The sequence below is a fragment of the Pelodiscus sinensis genome, chromosome 18, assembly GCF_049634645.1.
Source record: "Pelodiscus sinensis isolate JC-2024 chromosome 18, ASM4963464v1, whole genome shotgun sequence".
NCBI lineage: Eukaryota > Metazoa > Chordata > Testudines > Trionychidae > Pelodiscus > Pelodiscus sinensis.
The window spans coordinates 1,908,162-1,924,662 of NC_134728.1; the positions used below are offsets into that span (position 1 = coordinate 1,908,162).

Here is a 16,501-nt window from a genome sequence, read left to right on the forward strand (position 1 = left end):
TGTCTGTAGCACGGCCCAGCAGGGGGTGCCCTACCGCCCCAGGGCAGTGGCTAAAACCAGTTGGACTTTAAGGGAAGAGGCTGGACAAAGGAAGTGATAGAAATGTAGCCGTGTTACTCTGGACGTGTGTGCTGGGGGAAGGGGCAGTCTGGGGCTGGGACCATGAGGGAGACAGACTGAGGTCGCTGGGGCTAGGGGTGACAGACCCCTAACCCAAGGGGTCTGAGGCATCCTGGCCCCGAATCCTGGAATCACCCCAGGTCTGTGCTGTATCCTGGAGAAGAAGTAAACCCCTTCTATTTTACTGCTGGCGGAGTCTGTTCTTGCTGCTACGGGGGTGCAGGATCAGGGGAACCCCGACTGCACCGTCACAGTGGGCAATAATTTTTTAGGGGGGGGCGCTAGTCGAAGTTTGTGGTAAGTGATTGAGGGCTGCACTTTTCTAGAGGGGTGCAGAAGGGACTTAGAGCAAGGGAGTGGGGTGCAGGAGAGGATTCTGGCCTGGGGGAGGGGTATAGGATGGGGTGCAGGGTCTGGAGGGAGCTGTGACCTGGGGTAGGGGGAGGACGCAGAGGGTTTGGGTGGTGACCTGGGACAGGAAGTTGGGGTGTGAGGGGTGGGGTGCCAGGGGCAGGCTGTGGCTGGGAGTTGCTTACCTAGGCAGCTCCTGGCCAGCAGCCCAGCAGTACTGTCAGGCAGGCGGATGCAGGGGCAGAGTGCCCAGACCTGGTCCTTCGCTGCTTTGCACTAGGTCAGCACTGCCGCTCAGAATGGCAGTGGTGTGGACGCGCCGTGTGTGGGGTGCGCGGCGGCCCAGGGTGCTGGAGCCCGCGTGCGCAGCAGAAACAGGCAAGGGCCGCAGGGAGGAGCAAGCCCAGAAGTAGCAGGTACTAAGAGACCCCTGGCCTGCTCCCCGCAGATGCATCCTCCAGGCACTTGTAGCATCACCCCGTGCCAGGACCAGACGGGACCATTGTGATCACCCCATGGGACTTCCTAGTAACGGGCCCACGGACAGCCCCACGGGAATCCCTAGGAGCGAGCTACAGGGAGAATCTCTAAAATATGGGCATCTCTGGTCCGGCCACAGCCACGGTCTGGCAGGACCCCGGAGCCCCGCTGGCCGGGTTCACGGGCTGGGCTGGCGGCGGGGAGAGCAGCCCCGGTCCCAGGCTGCGGAGCGTAGCCCCAGCAGCCAGGGCTGGCACCCAGGCGCCAGGGAGGGGAGCCTTGACCTCCCCAGGTCGGCAAACTCCGTAGTCCGGGACCAGCACCGGGAGGGGGGGGGGGAGGGTCCCACCTCTTCCAATAGCTCCATCTTGCTTTGAGCCCTGTCCCCGAGGGAGGCGCTCCCCGTGGCCTTGCTGCGAGGGGCGGGCAGAGCGGCTCGGGAAGTGGGGGGAGACGCAAGCCGGCGGCCGAGCCCCCCGCTTTCCCTACCCGCGCCCCGTGCCGGGCCCAGCAGGCCGCTGGCCAAACCCCAGCCCCCCTTCCCTTCCCTTCCCAGCGCTCCCCCCCCCGGCCTCCGTCAGCGCCGCATTTCTCTGGGTTTGGTCTCATCGTTTCCACTCGCCGCCCGCAGCCTCCTGCCAACTTTCCAGGCGCGCCCCGCGCCGCTCAGCTCTTTGCGCACGGCGGCCAGCGGGGCGCGCCGGGCCGGGCCGGGCCGGGGAAGGGGGCGGCGGGGCGGGCGCTGATTTCAACAGCCACAACGGGGCCGGCAGCTCCGAGACGCGTTTCCCCGGCGCTTTGGCGCGGTGCCGCCCGGCCCGCCAGCGCTGGGCCCAAGGGGCCTGGCGAGTCCGGTGCCAGCTCCCTCCTGGCCCCGCTCTTCCCCCGCCAACGGGGATCCAGCGCTGCGAGCGTCCTTCCAGCGGCCCACGGGCCGCCGCCACCTGTGCTGGGCCCGGGAGGCTGCCGGACCCCAGGGAGCAGCCGGCAGCCCCAGGCCCGTGCCCGGGACCGGCTCGCTCAGCGCCGGCGGAGTTGGGGGTTGGAGAGCGACCGGCGCAGCGGCCCGGGCGGATTCTGAGCCCGCCGGCGGAACGGCCCCGGTGCCAAGAGCCGCCCCGTGTGGTCTCTAGTTTGCCCCCCCCCGCAGCCGCCTGATTGAGCTGCCGAGCCGCCCCCGCCAGCGCCAGACGCGCAAGCGCAAGGCGAGTGGAAACTCCCGACCTGACCCAGGCCGGGGGCGGGTCGCCAGCTCCTCTCTGGCCCGGGGCCCGGGGCTTCGGCGCGAGCTGCCACCCTGAGCCGCTCGGAGGTTCTTCCAGCCGCGGGGGGCCCGGGCTCCTTCCCGGCTTCCTCCGGGCAAGGGGGCTGCTCTCCCAGGGGCGCTCATGTGGCCCCTGGGGGTCCCGGGAAGCCAGCTGCGGGCTCAGGCCCCGGGGAGCGCTGGGCAGGGCTGGAAAACAAGCCCAATGCGGGGAGGCGGAAAGACCGGGGCTTGTTTGGTCTGGAAAAGAGCAGACTGGGAGGAGACGGGAGAGCAGCTGTCCAGGATCTAAAAGGGTGTCACAAGGCGGGGGGGGGGGGGAGGGTTGTTCCCCTTGGCCTCTGAGGACAGGACAAGCAGCAATGGGCTTCAGTCCTGGCTACCTCTATATTGGCAAGAGTTTGTGCAAAATCTTGCCACCTGTCTACACTGGCCGTACTTGAGCGAGAACAGGGACCTTCTAATGTAGGAAATCAGGGCTTCTTGCGCAAATACTCTGACGCTCCCGCTCAGGGATAAGCCCTTTTGTGCAACTGTTCTTGCGCAAGAGGCCAGTGTAGACAGGCAACGTCAATTTCTTGCGCAAGAGGCCAGTGTAGACAGGCAACGTCAATTTCTTGCGCAAGAGGCCAGTGTAGACAGGCAACGTCAATTTCTTGCGCAAGAGGCCAGTGCAGACAGGCAACATCAATTTCTTGCGCAAGAAAGCCCGATGGTTAAAATGGCCACCGGAGCTTTCATGCGCAGGAGAGCGTCTGCACTGGCAGGATGCTCTTGCGCACAGGCACATGCCAGTGTAGACGCTCTCTTGCGCAAATACTCTACCACAAAAACTCCTGTGTTAATGAGTATTTGCGTCAAATCTTGCCAATCTAGACACAGCCGGGGGTGAGGTTGGACAATAGGGAACAGTCCGGTCAGGGTGGCATTTCAGAGCAGGTTAGACTCCTGCTAGGGATGACCCAGGAGGGCCTGGACTCTGACTCTGGAGGGCCTGTCCAGCACTAGTGTCTGGGATTCCAAGGGCAGGTTTCTGTGCCCCTCACCCACAGCTCAGCTGTGCTTGCCTCCCGCGGGCGTGAACCCTCTCCCAGCCCCGCTCGCCTGCGCCGCCGTCCGCTGCCCTAACGTCTACCAGGGATTAACCTCCCCGCGGCCCTGCAGGCGGGTGAGTTGGAGGACCACAGCAGGGCCTGAGGCACAGATGGGTCCTTCCTGGATTGCCCAGGAGCAGCCAGAGCTGGGATCTTTAGGCCCTGCAGGGCAGTGCAGGCCTCAGACCAAGCTGTGTTGCCAGGAGGCCGGTGGGGCGGCCCTAGGCAGCGTCGGAGAGGGGCTTTGGGGAGATGGGGGGGTGAAGGGCTGCTGGGGGAAGGGAGCTCTCCAGAGCTAGGTCACAGGCCCAGTACTAAGGGTTGTGTGCTGATGGGGCTCCGTGCCGGCTCACATGGCCAACCTGGTGGCCGGAAGCCTATGCAGGCAGCCACAGCTCAGGCAGGGTTCAAGGGCCCCCCGGTGTGGGGCAGACCTAGGCAAGCCCTTTCCCCTCCCCCGTGAGCCACCTTTCAGGACTGCTCAGCTGAGGCAGCTGCTTGAGGAGCTCTGGGCACATACAGGGCCTGGCGCATAAGACCCCCCTCGGAGCTGGGCCCTCCGGGCTGTGAACTCACCTGGTAAGCCCCCTCCACTTGCTGGCCAGGCCAGTTGCCCGCCAGCCCTTCTCTTCCCCTGGCAGTTGGTACTGACACCCAGTGGCGCAGCAATGCTGGGCCCCCTGGCCCCGGCAGCAGCGTCCAACTGGGAATTTCATTGCCCGGGGTGCTGGGCAGGGAGCCCTGGGTGGTTTCTCATGCCAGGAGCTGCTCGCAGGCTCAAGCTGCTCTTGCTCCCCGATCACAGGGGCCTACTCGGCTCCTGGCCAAGAGCTCCAGACCCAGCAGGATCCCCCTGGTTCTGTGATCCTTCTCTGGGCAGAGCTCCGCTTTCGTTGCCGAGTCCAGGGCATTGGTACGAGAGTGGATGGATTGTCACCTGCGGGCTGGTCACTGCTGGGTCCAGCTTCCCACACCAGCATGGGCACCCAGACACTCCTCCTGGGCACAGCCCTTTTACGGGACCCGACAGACACCGTCCCCCATACACCGTTCTATCCCCGCTCCGCACCTCTCTGCTTCTCATAGGCCCCCCGACAGTCTGACACTGTCCCCCATACACCGTTCTATCCCCGCTCCGCACCTCTCTGCTTCTCATAGGCCCCCGACAGTCAGACACTGTCCCCCATACGCCGTTCTATGCCCGCTCCGCACCTCTCTGCTTCTCATAGGACCCCCGACAGTCAGACACTGTCCCCCATACACCGTTCTATCCCCGCTCCGCACCTCTCTGCTTCTCATAGGCCCCCGACAGTCAGACACCGTCCCCCATACACCGTTCTATGCCCGCTCCGCACCTCTCTGCTTCTCATAGGACCCCCGACAGTCAGACACTGTCCCCCATACACCATTCTATGCCCGCTCCGCACCTCTCTGCTTCTCATAGGACCCCCGACAGTCAGACACTGTCCCCCATACACCATTCTATGCCCGCTCCGCACCTCTCTGCTTCTCATAGGACCGCCGACAGTCAGACACTGTCCCCCATACACCGTTCTATGCCCGCTCCGCACCTCTCTGCTTCTCATAGGCCCCCGACAGTCAGACACTGTCCCCCATACACCATTCTATGCCCGCTCCGCACCTCTCTGCTTCTCATAGGCCCCCGACAGTCAGACACTGTCCCCCATACACCGTTCTATCCCCGCTCCGCACCTCTCTGCTTCTCATAGGCCCCCCGACAGTCAGACACTGTCCCCCATACACCGTTCTATGCCCGCTCCGCACCTCTCTGCTTCTCATAGGCCCCCCGACAGTCAGACACTGTCCCCCATACACCGTTCTATGCCCGCTCCGCACCTCTCTGCTTCTCATAGGCCCCCGACAGTCAGACACTGTCCCCCATACACCGTTCTATCCCCGCTCCGCACCTCTCTGCTTCTCATAGGACCCCCGACAGTCAGACACTGTCCTCCATACGCCATTCTATGCCCGCTCCGCACCTCTCTGCTTCTCATAGGACCCCCGACAGTCAGACACTGTCCCCCATACACCGTTCTATCCCCGCTCCGCACCTCTCTGCTTCTCATAGGACCCCCGACAGTCAGACACTGTCCCCCATACACCGTTCTATCCCCGCTCTGCACCTCTCTGCTTCTCATAGGCCCCCGACAGTCAGACACTGTCCCCCATACACAGTCCTATCCCCGCTCCGCACCTCTCTGCTTCTCATAGGCCCCCCGACAGTCAGACACTGTCCTCCATACGCCATTCTATGCCCGCTCCGCACCTCTCTGCTTCTCATGGGACCCCCGACAGTCAGACACTGTCCCCCATACACCGTTCTATCCCCGCTCTGCACCTCTCTGCTTCTCATAGGACCCCGACAGTCAGACACTGTCCCCCATACACCGTTCTATGCCCGCTCTGCACCTCTCTGCTTCTCATAGGACCCCCGACAGTCAGACACTGTCCCCCATACACCGTTCTATGCCCGCTCCGCACCTCCCCTCCTCTCACAGGATCCCGACAGTCAGACATCCTCCCCCATACACCGTTCTAGCCCCGTCCCACACCCCTCTCTTCCCACAGACTCCCCTCCCCCCCATTCTGCCCTGGGGCCTCCCCCAGACCCTGAGGGCCCAGTGTCCGTCCACTCTCCGCTAGGAAGCAGAGCTGGCTCGTTGTGGCTCCCAAGCCCTGGCCCTGAGCCACCGTGGCCTCGAGCGTCGCTGCGGGTGCCCAGGGGTTTCCCATGGTCCTGCCGCTCCCCGGCTCCCTCGCCGCACGCACAGCGTTCAGCACAAACCCGGGATAGCGGCGCTGGTCTCGTCGGGGCAGTTCTAGAATCCTGCTTCGACGGGCCGGGCCCAGGTCAGTGCTGGCCTCAGGCCCGGCTCTGCTCCTCCCTCACCCCCGCATCAAAGAGCCCAGCTCACCCGTGTAGCGGGCCCCACATTCCCTTTTGCACCAGGCAGGGCTGGAACTCGGCTTCCGAGCCTCACGCCATGTGCGCTGGACACCTGACTGGAGGGGAAGCCGGGCTGGGCTGCCCCCTGCCTGCTGCCCCCCCGAGCTCCCCGCTCCTTCCCCAGGGTGCTGGGGGCACTGGCGCAGGGGCAGACTCAGCAGCAAGGGTGATGGTCAGAGAAATGCAGCCCCCAGCTGGGCCAGGGTGCCCTGGCTGCCTGGCTACAGCCGCGGCAGGGAGCTCTCCCCTGTCACACAGTGCCTGCCCTCCCCCGCCCCCACCGCCGGCATGTCCAGCAGGGGGCTGCTCACGCTGAACTGCGCCAGCAGCGTGAAGCGGCGCCGGCAGAGCGGGGAACCCGTCTCTGAGCCTCCTGGTGCGGCCGTGGGATGCCCTGGCGCCCGGCGCACAACACGCGTGAGCCAGGCGCCTCGCTGGAACCGCCCCCCGGGGCTGCCACGTCAGGCTCCCGCTGAAAATCAAAACCATCAGGCAGGGCCCCTGGCAGCCCCCCACCAGAAACCCAGGCCCTCCCTGGTTTGGGCAGGTGCAGCCGAGCCCCGGGTCCGGCTCCCAGCTCGAGTGGAGGGGGCGTTGCTTGGGGAGCGGGGCTGCAAGCCAGGCGCTCACGGGCGTCTGTCCAGATTGGGTTTATTCCGCCAGTGGGTGGGTCGGCACCGCAGCCAGGCCCAGGAAACCTCACCCCAAAGCCAGTGTACAAAAGAGAGGTGACACAGCCCCGCTGCACCCATCCCCCGGCCCTGCCCCCACCGCTCCCCAGCTCGCTTCCCGTCTGCAGGGGGTCATGGGCCAGCGACACCCCTGCCTCCCAGCGGCCTTCGAAGGCAGCTTCCAGCCTGGGTGCTGGCTTTGTGGACCCCAGCAGGCGCCGCTGGCCGGACTGCCCTTGCTCCCCGAGCCTGTGTAAACCCAGCCCTGGGGCAGGCAGGCAGCCTTGCGTTACCTCTAGGCACCACGAGTCCCCCACCTTCCCCCCAGGCCCCCGCCTCCCTCTGGAGCAGCCTCCTCCGTGCCACCAGCTGGCGCCCCGGAGACCTGCCCTAGCGTCTCCCTGCTGCCTCCTCTCACAGGGTCCCAGGCAAGCGGCAGGCGGCGCTACCGGGAGCAGGGCATTGAGTCAATGTGAGGGTCCCTCCCTATGGGATGTCCTGGCTGCTGGTGTCCCCTTAGGCCTGCGTCTCGGGGGAGGACAGTCGCTCCGTCTCCTGGCTTCTTGCTCCAGACGAGCCTCGGCGCTTCCCCGCAGGGCCCTGCCCACAGGCCAAGACGGGAAGAAGGTTCACAACCCCCCTGCGTATGTGGCCCAACGCCTCGGAGGGGAGGGGGGGTCCACGAGGCCACGTCCCCTTGCGCAGGGGAAGGTCCCCGCCTCGAGCAGCAGCTCTCACAGCACGGACAAGTCGTGGCAGGACTTGGAGCGAACTTTCAGAGCCACCTTCTTGCTGTTCCTGGCCGCCAGCCTGTCCAGGAAGTGCCGGGCCCGCTTGGCCAGGCTCTCCTGGCGCTTGTAGGCGGCCTGGCGCCGGGCGCTGGCCTCCGTGCCGTCCCGGCGCAGGCGGAGCTGGCGCACCACGCCCTCGAAGAGCTCCGCCACGTTGTGCTGCAGGGCGGCGGACGTCTCGATGAACTTGCAGTCGAAGACCATGGCGCAGGCCCGGCCCTCTGGGGAGAGAAGGGTTCTGGGGTCGGGCGCCAGGACCAAACGGGCTCCCAGGCAGTGTGTTGAGCACACGGCACTGGGGATGCGAGCAGTGTCGGGCCAGCGGAGGGCCCGCTCCGGGCCGTAGCCAGTGGCTGCAGGGAGAGGCTGGATGGCGGGCAGAGATTAGGAAGGGCACAGATGGAGGGGACGGGATGGGTTGCTAGCAGGAAGCAGGCAGGGCGGTGTAGTGGTAGGACAGCCGGCCGGCAGGGGATTAGACAGAGAGACGGATGGGCCGGCAGGGGACCAGACACACAGTCGGATGGGTCGGCAGGAGACCAGACACACAGACGGATGGGCCGGCAGGGGACCAGACACACAGTCGGATGGGCTGGCAGGGGACCAGACACACAGACGGATGGATCGGCAGGGGACCAGACACACAGTCGGATGGGCCGGCAGGGGACCAGACGCACAGACGGATGGGCCGGCAGGGGACCAGACACACAGTCGGATGGGCCGGCAGGGGACCAGACGCACAGTCGGATGGATCGGCAGGGGACCAGACGCACAGTCGGATGGGCCGGCAGGGGACCAGACACACAGACGGATGGGTCGGCAGGGGACCAGACACACAGTCGGATGCGTCGGCAGGGGACCAGACGCACAGTCGGATGCGTCGGCAGGGGACCAGACGCACAGTCGGATGCGTCGGCAGGGGACCAGACGCACAGTCGGATGCGTCGGCAGGGGACCAGACGCACAGACGGATGGGCCGGCAGGGGACCAGACGCACAGACGGATGGGCCGGCAGGGGATCAGGCGCACAGACGGATGGGCCGGCAGGGGACCAGGCGCACAGACGGATGGGCCGGCAGGGGACCAGACAGACCAGTGGGTACCAGAGCCATCTCACACTGGCGCCTCCCCCTCCTCCAGACAGCTGGCTGGGAACCGGCTCCTGCCCGCTCACCTTCCACCGAGACCTCCCGGCACCGCACCAGGTCCGTCTTGTTCCCCACCAGGATGATGGGGATGTTCTCGGCCTGCCGGACCCGGCGCAGCTGGATTCTCAGCTCCGAGGCGCTCTCGAAACTGTCCCGGTCGGTGACGGAGTAGACGAGGACGTAGGCGTTCCCCACCTGCAGGCAGGAACCGCCGGGCTGGCTCTCCTCCTCCTGGCCCGAGCAGGGAAAGCGGCATTACGGAGGTGCACGGCCACAGTCCACAACGTGGTGGCCACGCTGCCCAGGCTCAGACCCCCCCGCGCCAGGCAAAGCCAAGGTCGGGGCTACTCTATCGCGCGCCGTCTGACCCCCCGGCTAGCAGCCTCCCTTGCAAACCCGGCTCTTCCGGCCTCTGCTGTGAATGCTCAGGTGCACTTCAGGCGGGGGCAGGGAACCTTTTCTGGGCCGGGGGCTGCTGAGCCGCAGGAAAAATCAGTTGGGGGCCGCTCACACGTGAAAAGCAGAAAACCCCCCAAGCCCTCACCGACGTGGCCCCGACTGGGCCCACACTCCCTGCACACACCAGAGCCTGGGGCCCAGACTAGTAGATTGTGCATCCTCCAGCCCTGCTGGGGAGATGGCAGGGGGAGGGGCTGGAGCGCCAGCACAGGCTCCCCAATTCTGGGGGCACCCTGAGCCTTGGGGGCTGGATCCAGGCAAGCCAGGGGCCTCATCTGGCCCCCGGGTCTTAGGTTCCCTCCCTCATTTAGGATGCATCTCCATTGCACTCTGAGTGGGGCTGGCGTTGCTGAAGAGCCGTGTAGCTGCGGTGGCACTGGCTTCAGCAGCCAGCCATGCGCAGCGGGGACCCCAGGTGCCCCCCTGCATGGGGGGGAGAGCCCATTAGCACCAGCCAGCCCTGCTAGAACCCAGCTGCCCCCCCCCCCATTCAGCCAGAGACAAGGCTCCGGGAATTCTGCTCCCCACGGGGCAAATCGCACTGGGAAGGGCAGGGCTTCCCTGAGACCCGCCCTCTCCCTCCGCCTGCACCGGGCCCACCCCCCGTCAGGCTCGCAGGGGGGGGGGGCAGCTAGCAGCAGGCTCCTGGCCCAGGTGGGGGCGCGATGGAGTCTCTCGGGGGCCAGCAGGTTGGCAGGACATGCCCTGGCCTTGGCCTCCTCGCCACACGCGCGTCCACGCGGCCCTTCGCTCAGGAAAGGGCCTGGCAGCTCGGACAGTAAGAGCCCTCCCCAGCGTCCAGGTGGCCTTGTGGGCTCCAGAGGACCCCAGGCCCCGGGCGAGCAGGGCACAAGCCAGGGGGCTGCGTTAGAACCCGGGTCCCAGCAGCAATGCCGGCTGGTGCGAGAACACCAGTCTGCGCGGCTCCCTGCGGGGGTGGGGCTGCGCCAGCCAGCGGGGACGCTCTGCCCCCCACACCCCTGCTCCTCTGTGGCCGGGGGGCTGCGAGTGGGGCAGGGGGCCTGGGGCCGGCTCAGCGACACAGCCCCATCTCTGTCTGCGCCACTCAGCGTTGGCCAGCCCCCCTCCAACAGCAGCCTAGGCTCCCGCGCCCGCCGCAGTCACGGGGCTCAGTCAATAATGCGCCAATTCGAAGCATCTGGCTTGGGGGGCCTCCGCTCGGGCGGGGACAGCTGCCCATGACACCCCAGGGGCTGAGGGACCCACCCTCCCACTGCAGAGAAGGAGGGGGCTTGCAAGGGCTCACAGCTATACCACTGGCTGTGACACCGGGTAGGGAACACCATCAGCAGGGCATTTGTACAGCCCCAAACCGTGGCCAGAGCGCTATGGGGCTGGGCTCAGGAGACGGACGCCGCTTTCCAACTGCAAAGAGCCAGCAAGAGGGGGGAGCCTGGGAGGGAAAGGGCTGAAGGGTGGGCCAGTGGCTTCAGACCCCTGCTCTGCCACAGACTTCCTGTGCGACCCTGGGCAAGTCACGTGCCAACTCAGTGTCCCACCTGCGCACCGGGAGGCTGGGGGCGGGGGGGTTGCCCGGTTAGCGTGCCAGTAAACATGAGGCTTACCGCTAGGCTTACTGGTAAACCGGCCCTGGCTGGTGAGCTCTGCCGGCAGAGGGAACGGTGGGCCGGGTGGCAGGGCCCGAGTTAAAACAGGTAACCAGTTAGCTGTTTTAACAACCCTAGCTGTGGGGATGAACACATCAGCGGTCGTGACATGCTTTGAGAGGGACTGAGGAGAGCTAGGAACACTGCATTCTGGCCAGAGCCCCTGGGAGCTGTTGGGGGGGGGGGGGGGTTTAAAGTGGGAAGGATGTGGGGGAAGGAGCAGATTCCAGGCGGGGGACCCACCACTGCCAAAATGTTTTTCCTTGACAAATTCATTTGACGATGGGTTTCCTCCCGCAAGGGGAAAAGGCAGCGGGTAGAAAAAAAATGCAACTCCGGGAGAATGGAAATAAAGACTTTAGAATGCTGAGACCAGATTTTCGGACAGGTTAGATGCACAACTGTGCCAAGTGTGCACCTAATTGGCACGCACAATTCCCGTGACTGGCTGGACAGACCAGGCAGGCTAAGCCACCCACAGTTTGATTGCAGCTGTGGTCCTACCTCCTCCACCACACCGGCTTGCTATTCCTAGTGCTGGGAACAGCAGCCATCTTCACACCCAAGGGAGCAAACCTCAGGGGGTGTTATTCCAAAGTAACTATGCAAGCATCTGCGCAGCAAATCCGTTATTTGAAATAATTTCGAAATACCAGTCAGCTTATTCCAACTTCTGTAAACCTCATTCTAGGAAGAATAACGCCCATTCCAAAATAGCTATTTCGAAATAAGGTGTGTGTGGACGCTCCACAGCTGCTATTTCAAAATAGCCTGCACTGGGGCCATTCTATGTTATTCCTCCTGGGGCTCTAAATCAAGATAGCCCCTCCAAATTAGGGAGCCTGCCTCGGACTCATTTTGAGGCTTCCCTGCAGTGCAGACGTAACTATTCCAGAATAGCTTATTCCGAAATAACAGTGCAGGGTAGATGTACCTAGAGAGCAGAGATCCCGGGCCAGGAGAACATAAGAACCTAAGAACGGCCGGACTGGGTCAGACCAAAGGTCCATCTAGCCCAGTAGCCTGTCTGCCGACAGTAGCCAGCACCAGGTGCCCCAGAGAAGGTGGCCCGAAGACAATGATCAAGCGATTTGTCTCCTGCCATCCTTCTCCAGCCTCTGACAAACAGAGACTAGAACTATAATAGAGTTTAAAGAGAAGCTAGATAATTTCATGGAGGTTAGGTCCATAAAAGGCTATTAGCCAGGGGATAAAATGGTGTCCCTGGCCTCTGTTTGTCAGAGGCTGGAGAAGGATGGAAGGAGACAAATCGCTTGATCATTGTCTTTGGTCCACCCTCTCTGGGGCACCTGGCATTGGCCACTGTCGGCAGACAGGCTACTGGGCTAGATGGACCTTTGGTCTGACCCAGTACGGCCGTTCTTATGTTCTTATACCATTTCTATGCCCTGGCTAATAGCCTTTTATGGTCCTAACCTCCATGAATTTATCTAGCTTCTCTTTAAACTCGGTTACAGTCCTAGCCTTCACAGCCTCCTCTGGCAAGGAGTTCCACAGGTTGACTACACGCTGTGTGAAGAAGAACTTTCTTGTATTAGTTTTAAACCTGCTACTAATAAAGATTTCCAAGCAGGATCCAATCTTGCCGAGACTAACAGCCTCAGGGCCGCAGAGCCAGTTATACCCGTGCAGAGCCAATGCGGAGGACCCAGGTGTTTCTCATGGGGCACTGCGGCTCTTCCAGCCAGTGCTCACGTATCGCCCGCCCGTGGGGACAAGCTGCTGGTGCCGCAGCCCTGCCGCGAGCCGAGCGAGACCCCGTGCAAACCCCCAAACGAGGCAACTCTTCTCGGGTTTGCAAACCCTCAGCTCCAGCCACCGCAGGGCTCTGGGGCCAACCAGCCCCTGGTCCAAGCCTCCCGGGTGGTTCCCCTCTGCAGACCAGCCACCAGCCAAAGCAGGGCTGGTGCAGGGCTCAGGTGGGCCAGGGCAAGTGCTGGCTGGGTCTGGATCCCAAGACCTTGCACCTCGGGGCGAGTTTGCCGTTGCGCTTAGCAAGAGGCCAAGCCCATATGAACCGGGAGCAAAAAGGGGCGGCCCAACCCCCCCCCCCCACAGCTCTGGGGCCAGGACCCGCCGATCAGGGATTAACCCTTTGTTTGTCCCCATCACCACAGTGCTGAAAGAACACGCATTGCTCCATCACCCGCGTACAGCGCCAAAGCGCTCAGGAAAGCCGGGCCGTAGCCTCGGCCAGCAGGCCCAGACGGGCCCGGCAAGGGGGGTCCCCTGAACCCCTGGCTCTTCCCCTCCCCCACCTCGGCCAGGCTCTCTCATTCTTCCTCTTAGACGCCACTTCCAACAGCTCACTCGGGGGTGGGGGGGAGGCACTGCCTCACGCTCCAGGCCACAGGTTACTTGCTCTGTCTCCCTGCCCCGGGCCAGCCACTCCCCCAGACCCTCCTGGCTTGGAAGGGCAGGATGCCAAGGGGCATCTGTGGGCAGTGTTCTGGGCAGAGCGGGCGGGGGAAGAGGGGAGGGCCGTGCCTGGCTTGGACCACGCCAGGCGGGTGGCGTGGCCATGAGCTCAGTGAATCCTCGGAGTCCTTGGCCACAAGGCACAGGAGCCCAGACGGACTTGTGGAAGATGGGTGGGTGAAGGGCAGGCGGGTCCCAGCAGCAGGCAGCGCTCAGCGCCCTCTTGTCGCCTCCAGCACGATGCCCGGCTGGGCATGGAGAGCGAAGCCCAGGCTGGGGAGGGAAGAGCGGTGTCTCTTCCAGTCGCCCAGGAGCAGGGGCGGCCGGGCAGAGATGCTGCCGGGCACCACAACGGCTGCAACGCGCCCTGGAATCGCCGCACGTCCTGGCCCAGCCTTTGCTCCATCGGCTCCTGCACGTTCCCCACCACTGGTGCGGGCGGGAAACACGCAAAGCCGGCCCCAGCTGCGCACACAGCCCCGCAGAGCGGCCTCATCTCCTCCCTTCTCCGGAGAGCTTTCACGGCCTGGCTCTCACGGCCGCGCTTCCGCCCGCACAGCCCTCCGCTCCGGCTGCGCTGCCTCCGCCAGAGGGAACGGGAGCGAATCGGGCCCCAGTGCAGGGAGCCAGGCAGCTCTTCAGAGGGGAAGTCCCCCTCTTCCCCCCTTTCTAGCAGCCTCCCATCTCCGGCCACCTACGGGCGTTTCTGATGCCCTCCGGAGCACGCCCACAACAGCCAGGTGCCTCCCCCTCCCCAAGTCCGTGGGTCCCCATGCCCCACGCACGCCCCCCTACCCGCTTCTCCGTTTCCCAGGGGTCCATCACCAGCAGCGTGGTCTCCTCCCCGTCCACCGACAGGGTGCGTTCATACACCACCTCTGAAACAAGCCAGATGTCCCCTGGTCAGCCAGACGCCACATGCCCAGAGGGGCTGCCAGCCCGGGCCCAGGGGGGCTGAGCCCCACCGGGGCAGAGTCTGCCGGCTGCCCCCCCGGTGGGATTAAACGCAGGGCAGGGCAAACACAAGGCATTAAAGCCACAAACCAGCCGCCTCCAGGGAAAGGGGTGGGGAAGAGACGAGGCCCAGCTGCCCTGGCGGGAGCCTGGCTGCTCTCCTGCCTCGGGCACTCGGAAGGAGGGGGAGGGCACTGGGGTTTCTCATGGCACTTCCCTGGTTCAGGGCTGGCCCGCTCCACTCTGGCAGGCTGTTTTTCGACTGGTGGGGAGGCTAAAAGGCACCGAGGCGCCAGCGAGCAGCTGGACCCAGGCACGTCAGTCCCACGTCCTGCAACGTTTCCATCTCACGGCCACTGAAATCCACTGCTAAGGGGTGGTTCTCAGCTGACTTGCGGGAACCACTGGGTCCTGCTAACTCCTCCCTGCCCAGCCACTGAGCTACCTGGGCGCAGCTCCCCAGGGCTCGGGGGGGTGCACTCACTGCTAAGAAACAGCTCTGCCCGGCCCCCAAGCAGTCCGGGCGGCCTCTCTGCTGGGCCCCTTTGGTTGGGTTTCCACAGGGCGTCTGCAGGCCGTGCCCGCTGCCCACCGCTCAGCCTTGGCCCCGCAGTGCCCAGGAACGACGCCCCCGCTGCTTTCCCTACCTCTGCGCTGTTCCGGCAGGTCCCTGTCCTGGAGCCCGGCGAAGAGGTTCACCAAGCTGGTCTTGCCTACGCCGGGGTCCCCCAGCAGCACCACCCGGTAGGACGACTCCCAGGAGCTGTCAGAGTCGGCGGAGTTGGAGGAGCAGCTGCTGCACGGCCCGACGGGCGCTTTGGCGCCAGGGCCCAAGGCCGCGGTGTAGCCAAGCGGAGGGGGGTTGGACTCAATGGGGGTTGGCTTGGGCCCCCGCGACCCTGGCCGGGCCTGGTGGCAGAGCGGGACCGGGGTGCTGGCCCGTCTCCGCACAGGGCTCTTGCCCCCTGGCTGCGTGTTCAGAGTCATGGTCCGCAAGAGGGAAAGGCCGAGCGAGGGCCTGGGAGCGTCTGGAGGGAAGCGCTGGGCCCGGGAGCCGGAGGCCCCGTCTGCTTTTCCGCGTCCGGCTCTGGCTGGGAATCTCCGGAGCCCCCAGCCCTGGGCTACGTTCCCCTTCGCGCCAGGCGGGTTTCTCAGTCGTCTCCCCACTGGAGGCAGGCCCAGAGGAAACAAACGTAAATCACCCCGGCTCCTAGCGCGCTCCCCGGCCGCCCCCGCCACACAACGGAGACTGGGAAAGAGACGGGAGCCAAGGGCGGGAGGCGGGGGGGGGGGGGGGGGCTCTGCTTCCCCCCCGGGCCCTTTCCCTCAGCTGGCACTGGGACAGTGTGTGCAGGCAGGAGGGGCCCTCGTCAGGCGGGGGAAAAGGAAAAAGGGAGAAGAGGGGCTGGAAACATTCCTGCTCCCCTGCGGTCAGGGGGCGCCCAGCGGGGCCAGCTCATCCTTGGGCCATGAGACCCTCCCCCGGGGAAGGCAGGCAGGAAGCGCTGCCCCACGCCCCTGCCTTGCAGGCTGGCACCAGGACCCCGAGAGCCCCCGGCCCGCACAAACCCCCCAAGTGGAGGGCGGGGCCATTGGACGGGGCGGGGCCGGGCTGCCGAAGGGGAGACCCCGACAGACCCAGCGCCCCTCGACGCGTTCGTGGCTCCCCCGAGGAGCCCGGGTCCCGCTCCGGATCCACTGGCGGACGGGGCAGAACCCAGCCTGCGCCCCGCTCCTCCCCGGCGGGCTCTCCCAGCCGCTGCGCCCCCGCCCCCGCCCCGGAAAGTTTCTTCGCGGCACTCGGCCTGGCCCCGCTCACCGTGTCCGGGCGCCCCGCGGAGCCAGGCGCAGCCCGGAGCGCGGGGCTTTACACGCGGAGAGGCGGAGGCCCCTGCGGCCGGCCCCGGGACCCTCCCTAGCCCGGCCGGTCAGGGCGGGGCGCTGGTGCCCAGCCCCCGGGAATCCGCCTCCCGCCCGGCACAGCGCCCCGCCCCATGGCTCGCAGGGTGCAGCCCCGCGTCCGGGGAGCAGGGGGTCTGGGCTCAGCTCTCAGCTCAGTGACCCGGAGCCTCAGCCCCGGCCAGCCCCTGACCGGTCTGCCCCGGCTGAGTTCAATGCCCAAGGGTCTGCCCTC

At 65.3% G+C, this 16,501-nt stretch overlaps 1 protein-coding gene across 1 annotated transcript; it reads right to left on the reverse strand.

Moving 5' to 3' along the window:
• Positions 1–6,912: 6,912 nt before the first annotated feature.
• Positions 6,913–16,433, reverse strand: REM1 (RRAD and GEM like GTPase 1). Its single transcript, XM_075900878.1, has 5 exons — positions 16,187–16,433; positions 15,015–15,533; positions 14,209–14,291; positions 8,914–9,118; positions 6,913–7,960 (listed from the first exon to the last, which is right to left on the reverse strand). Exons 2-5 carry the CDS (start codon positions 15,352–15,354, stop codon positions 7,683–7,685), a joined length of 906 nt encoding a protein of 301 aa, XP_075756993.1. The 5' UTR covers positions 15,355–15,533; positions 16,187–16,433; the 3' UTR covers positions 6,913–7,682.
• Positions 16,434–16,501: the final 68 nt, after the last annotated feature.

Excerpts from the sequence above, each read along its gene's own strand:
- REM1 (XM_075900878.1), bottom strand. The coding sequence starts at position 15,354 with ATGACTCTGAACACGCAGCCAGGGGGCAAGAGCCCTGTGCGGAGACGG. Across the intron at positions 9,119-14,208 it reads CCTGGGAAACGGAGAAGCGG|GAGGAGGAGAGCCAGCCCGG; the intron begins GTAGGGGGGCGT and ends TGCTCGGGCCAG. Across the intron at positions 7,961-8,913 it reads CCGGGAGGTCTCGGTGGAAG|AGGGCCGGGCCTGCGCCATG; the intron begins GTGAGCGGGCAG and ends TTCTCTCCCCAG.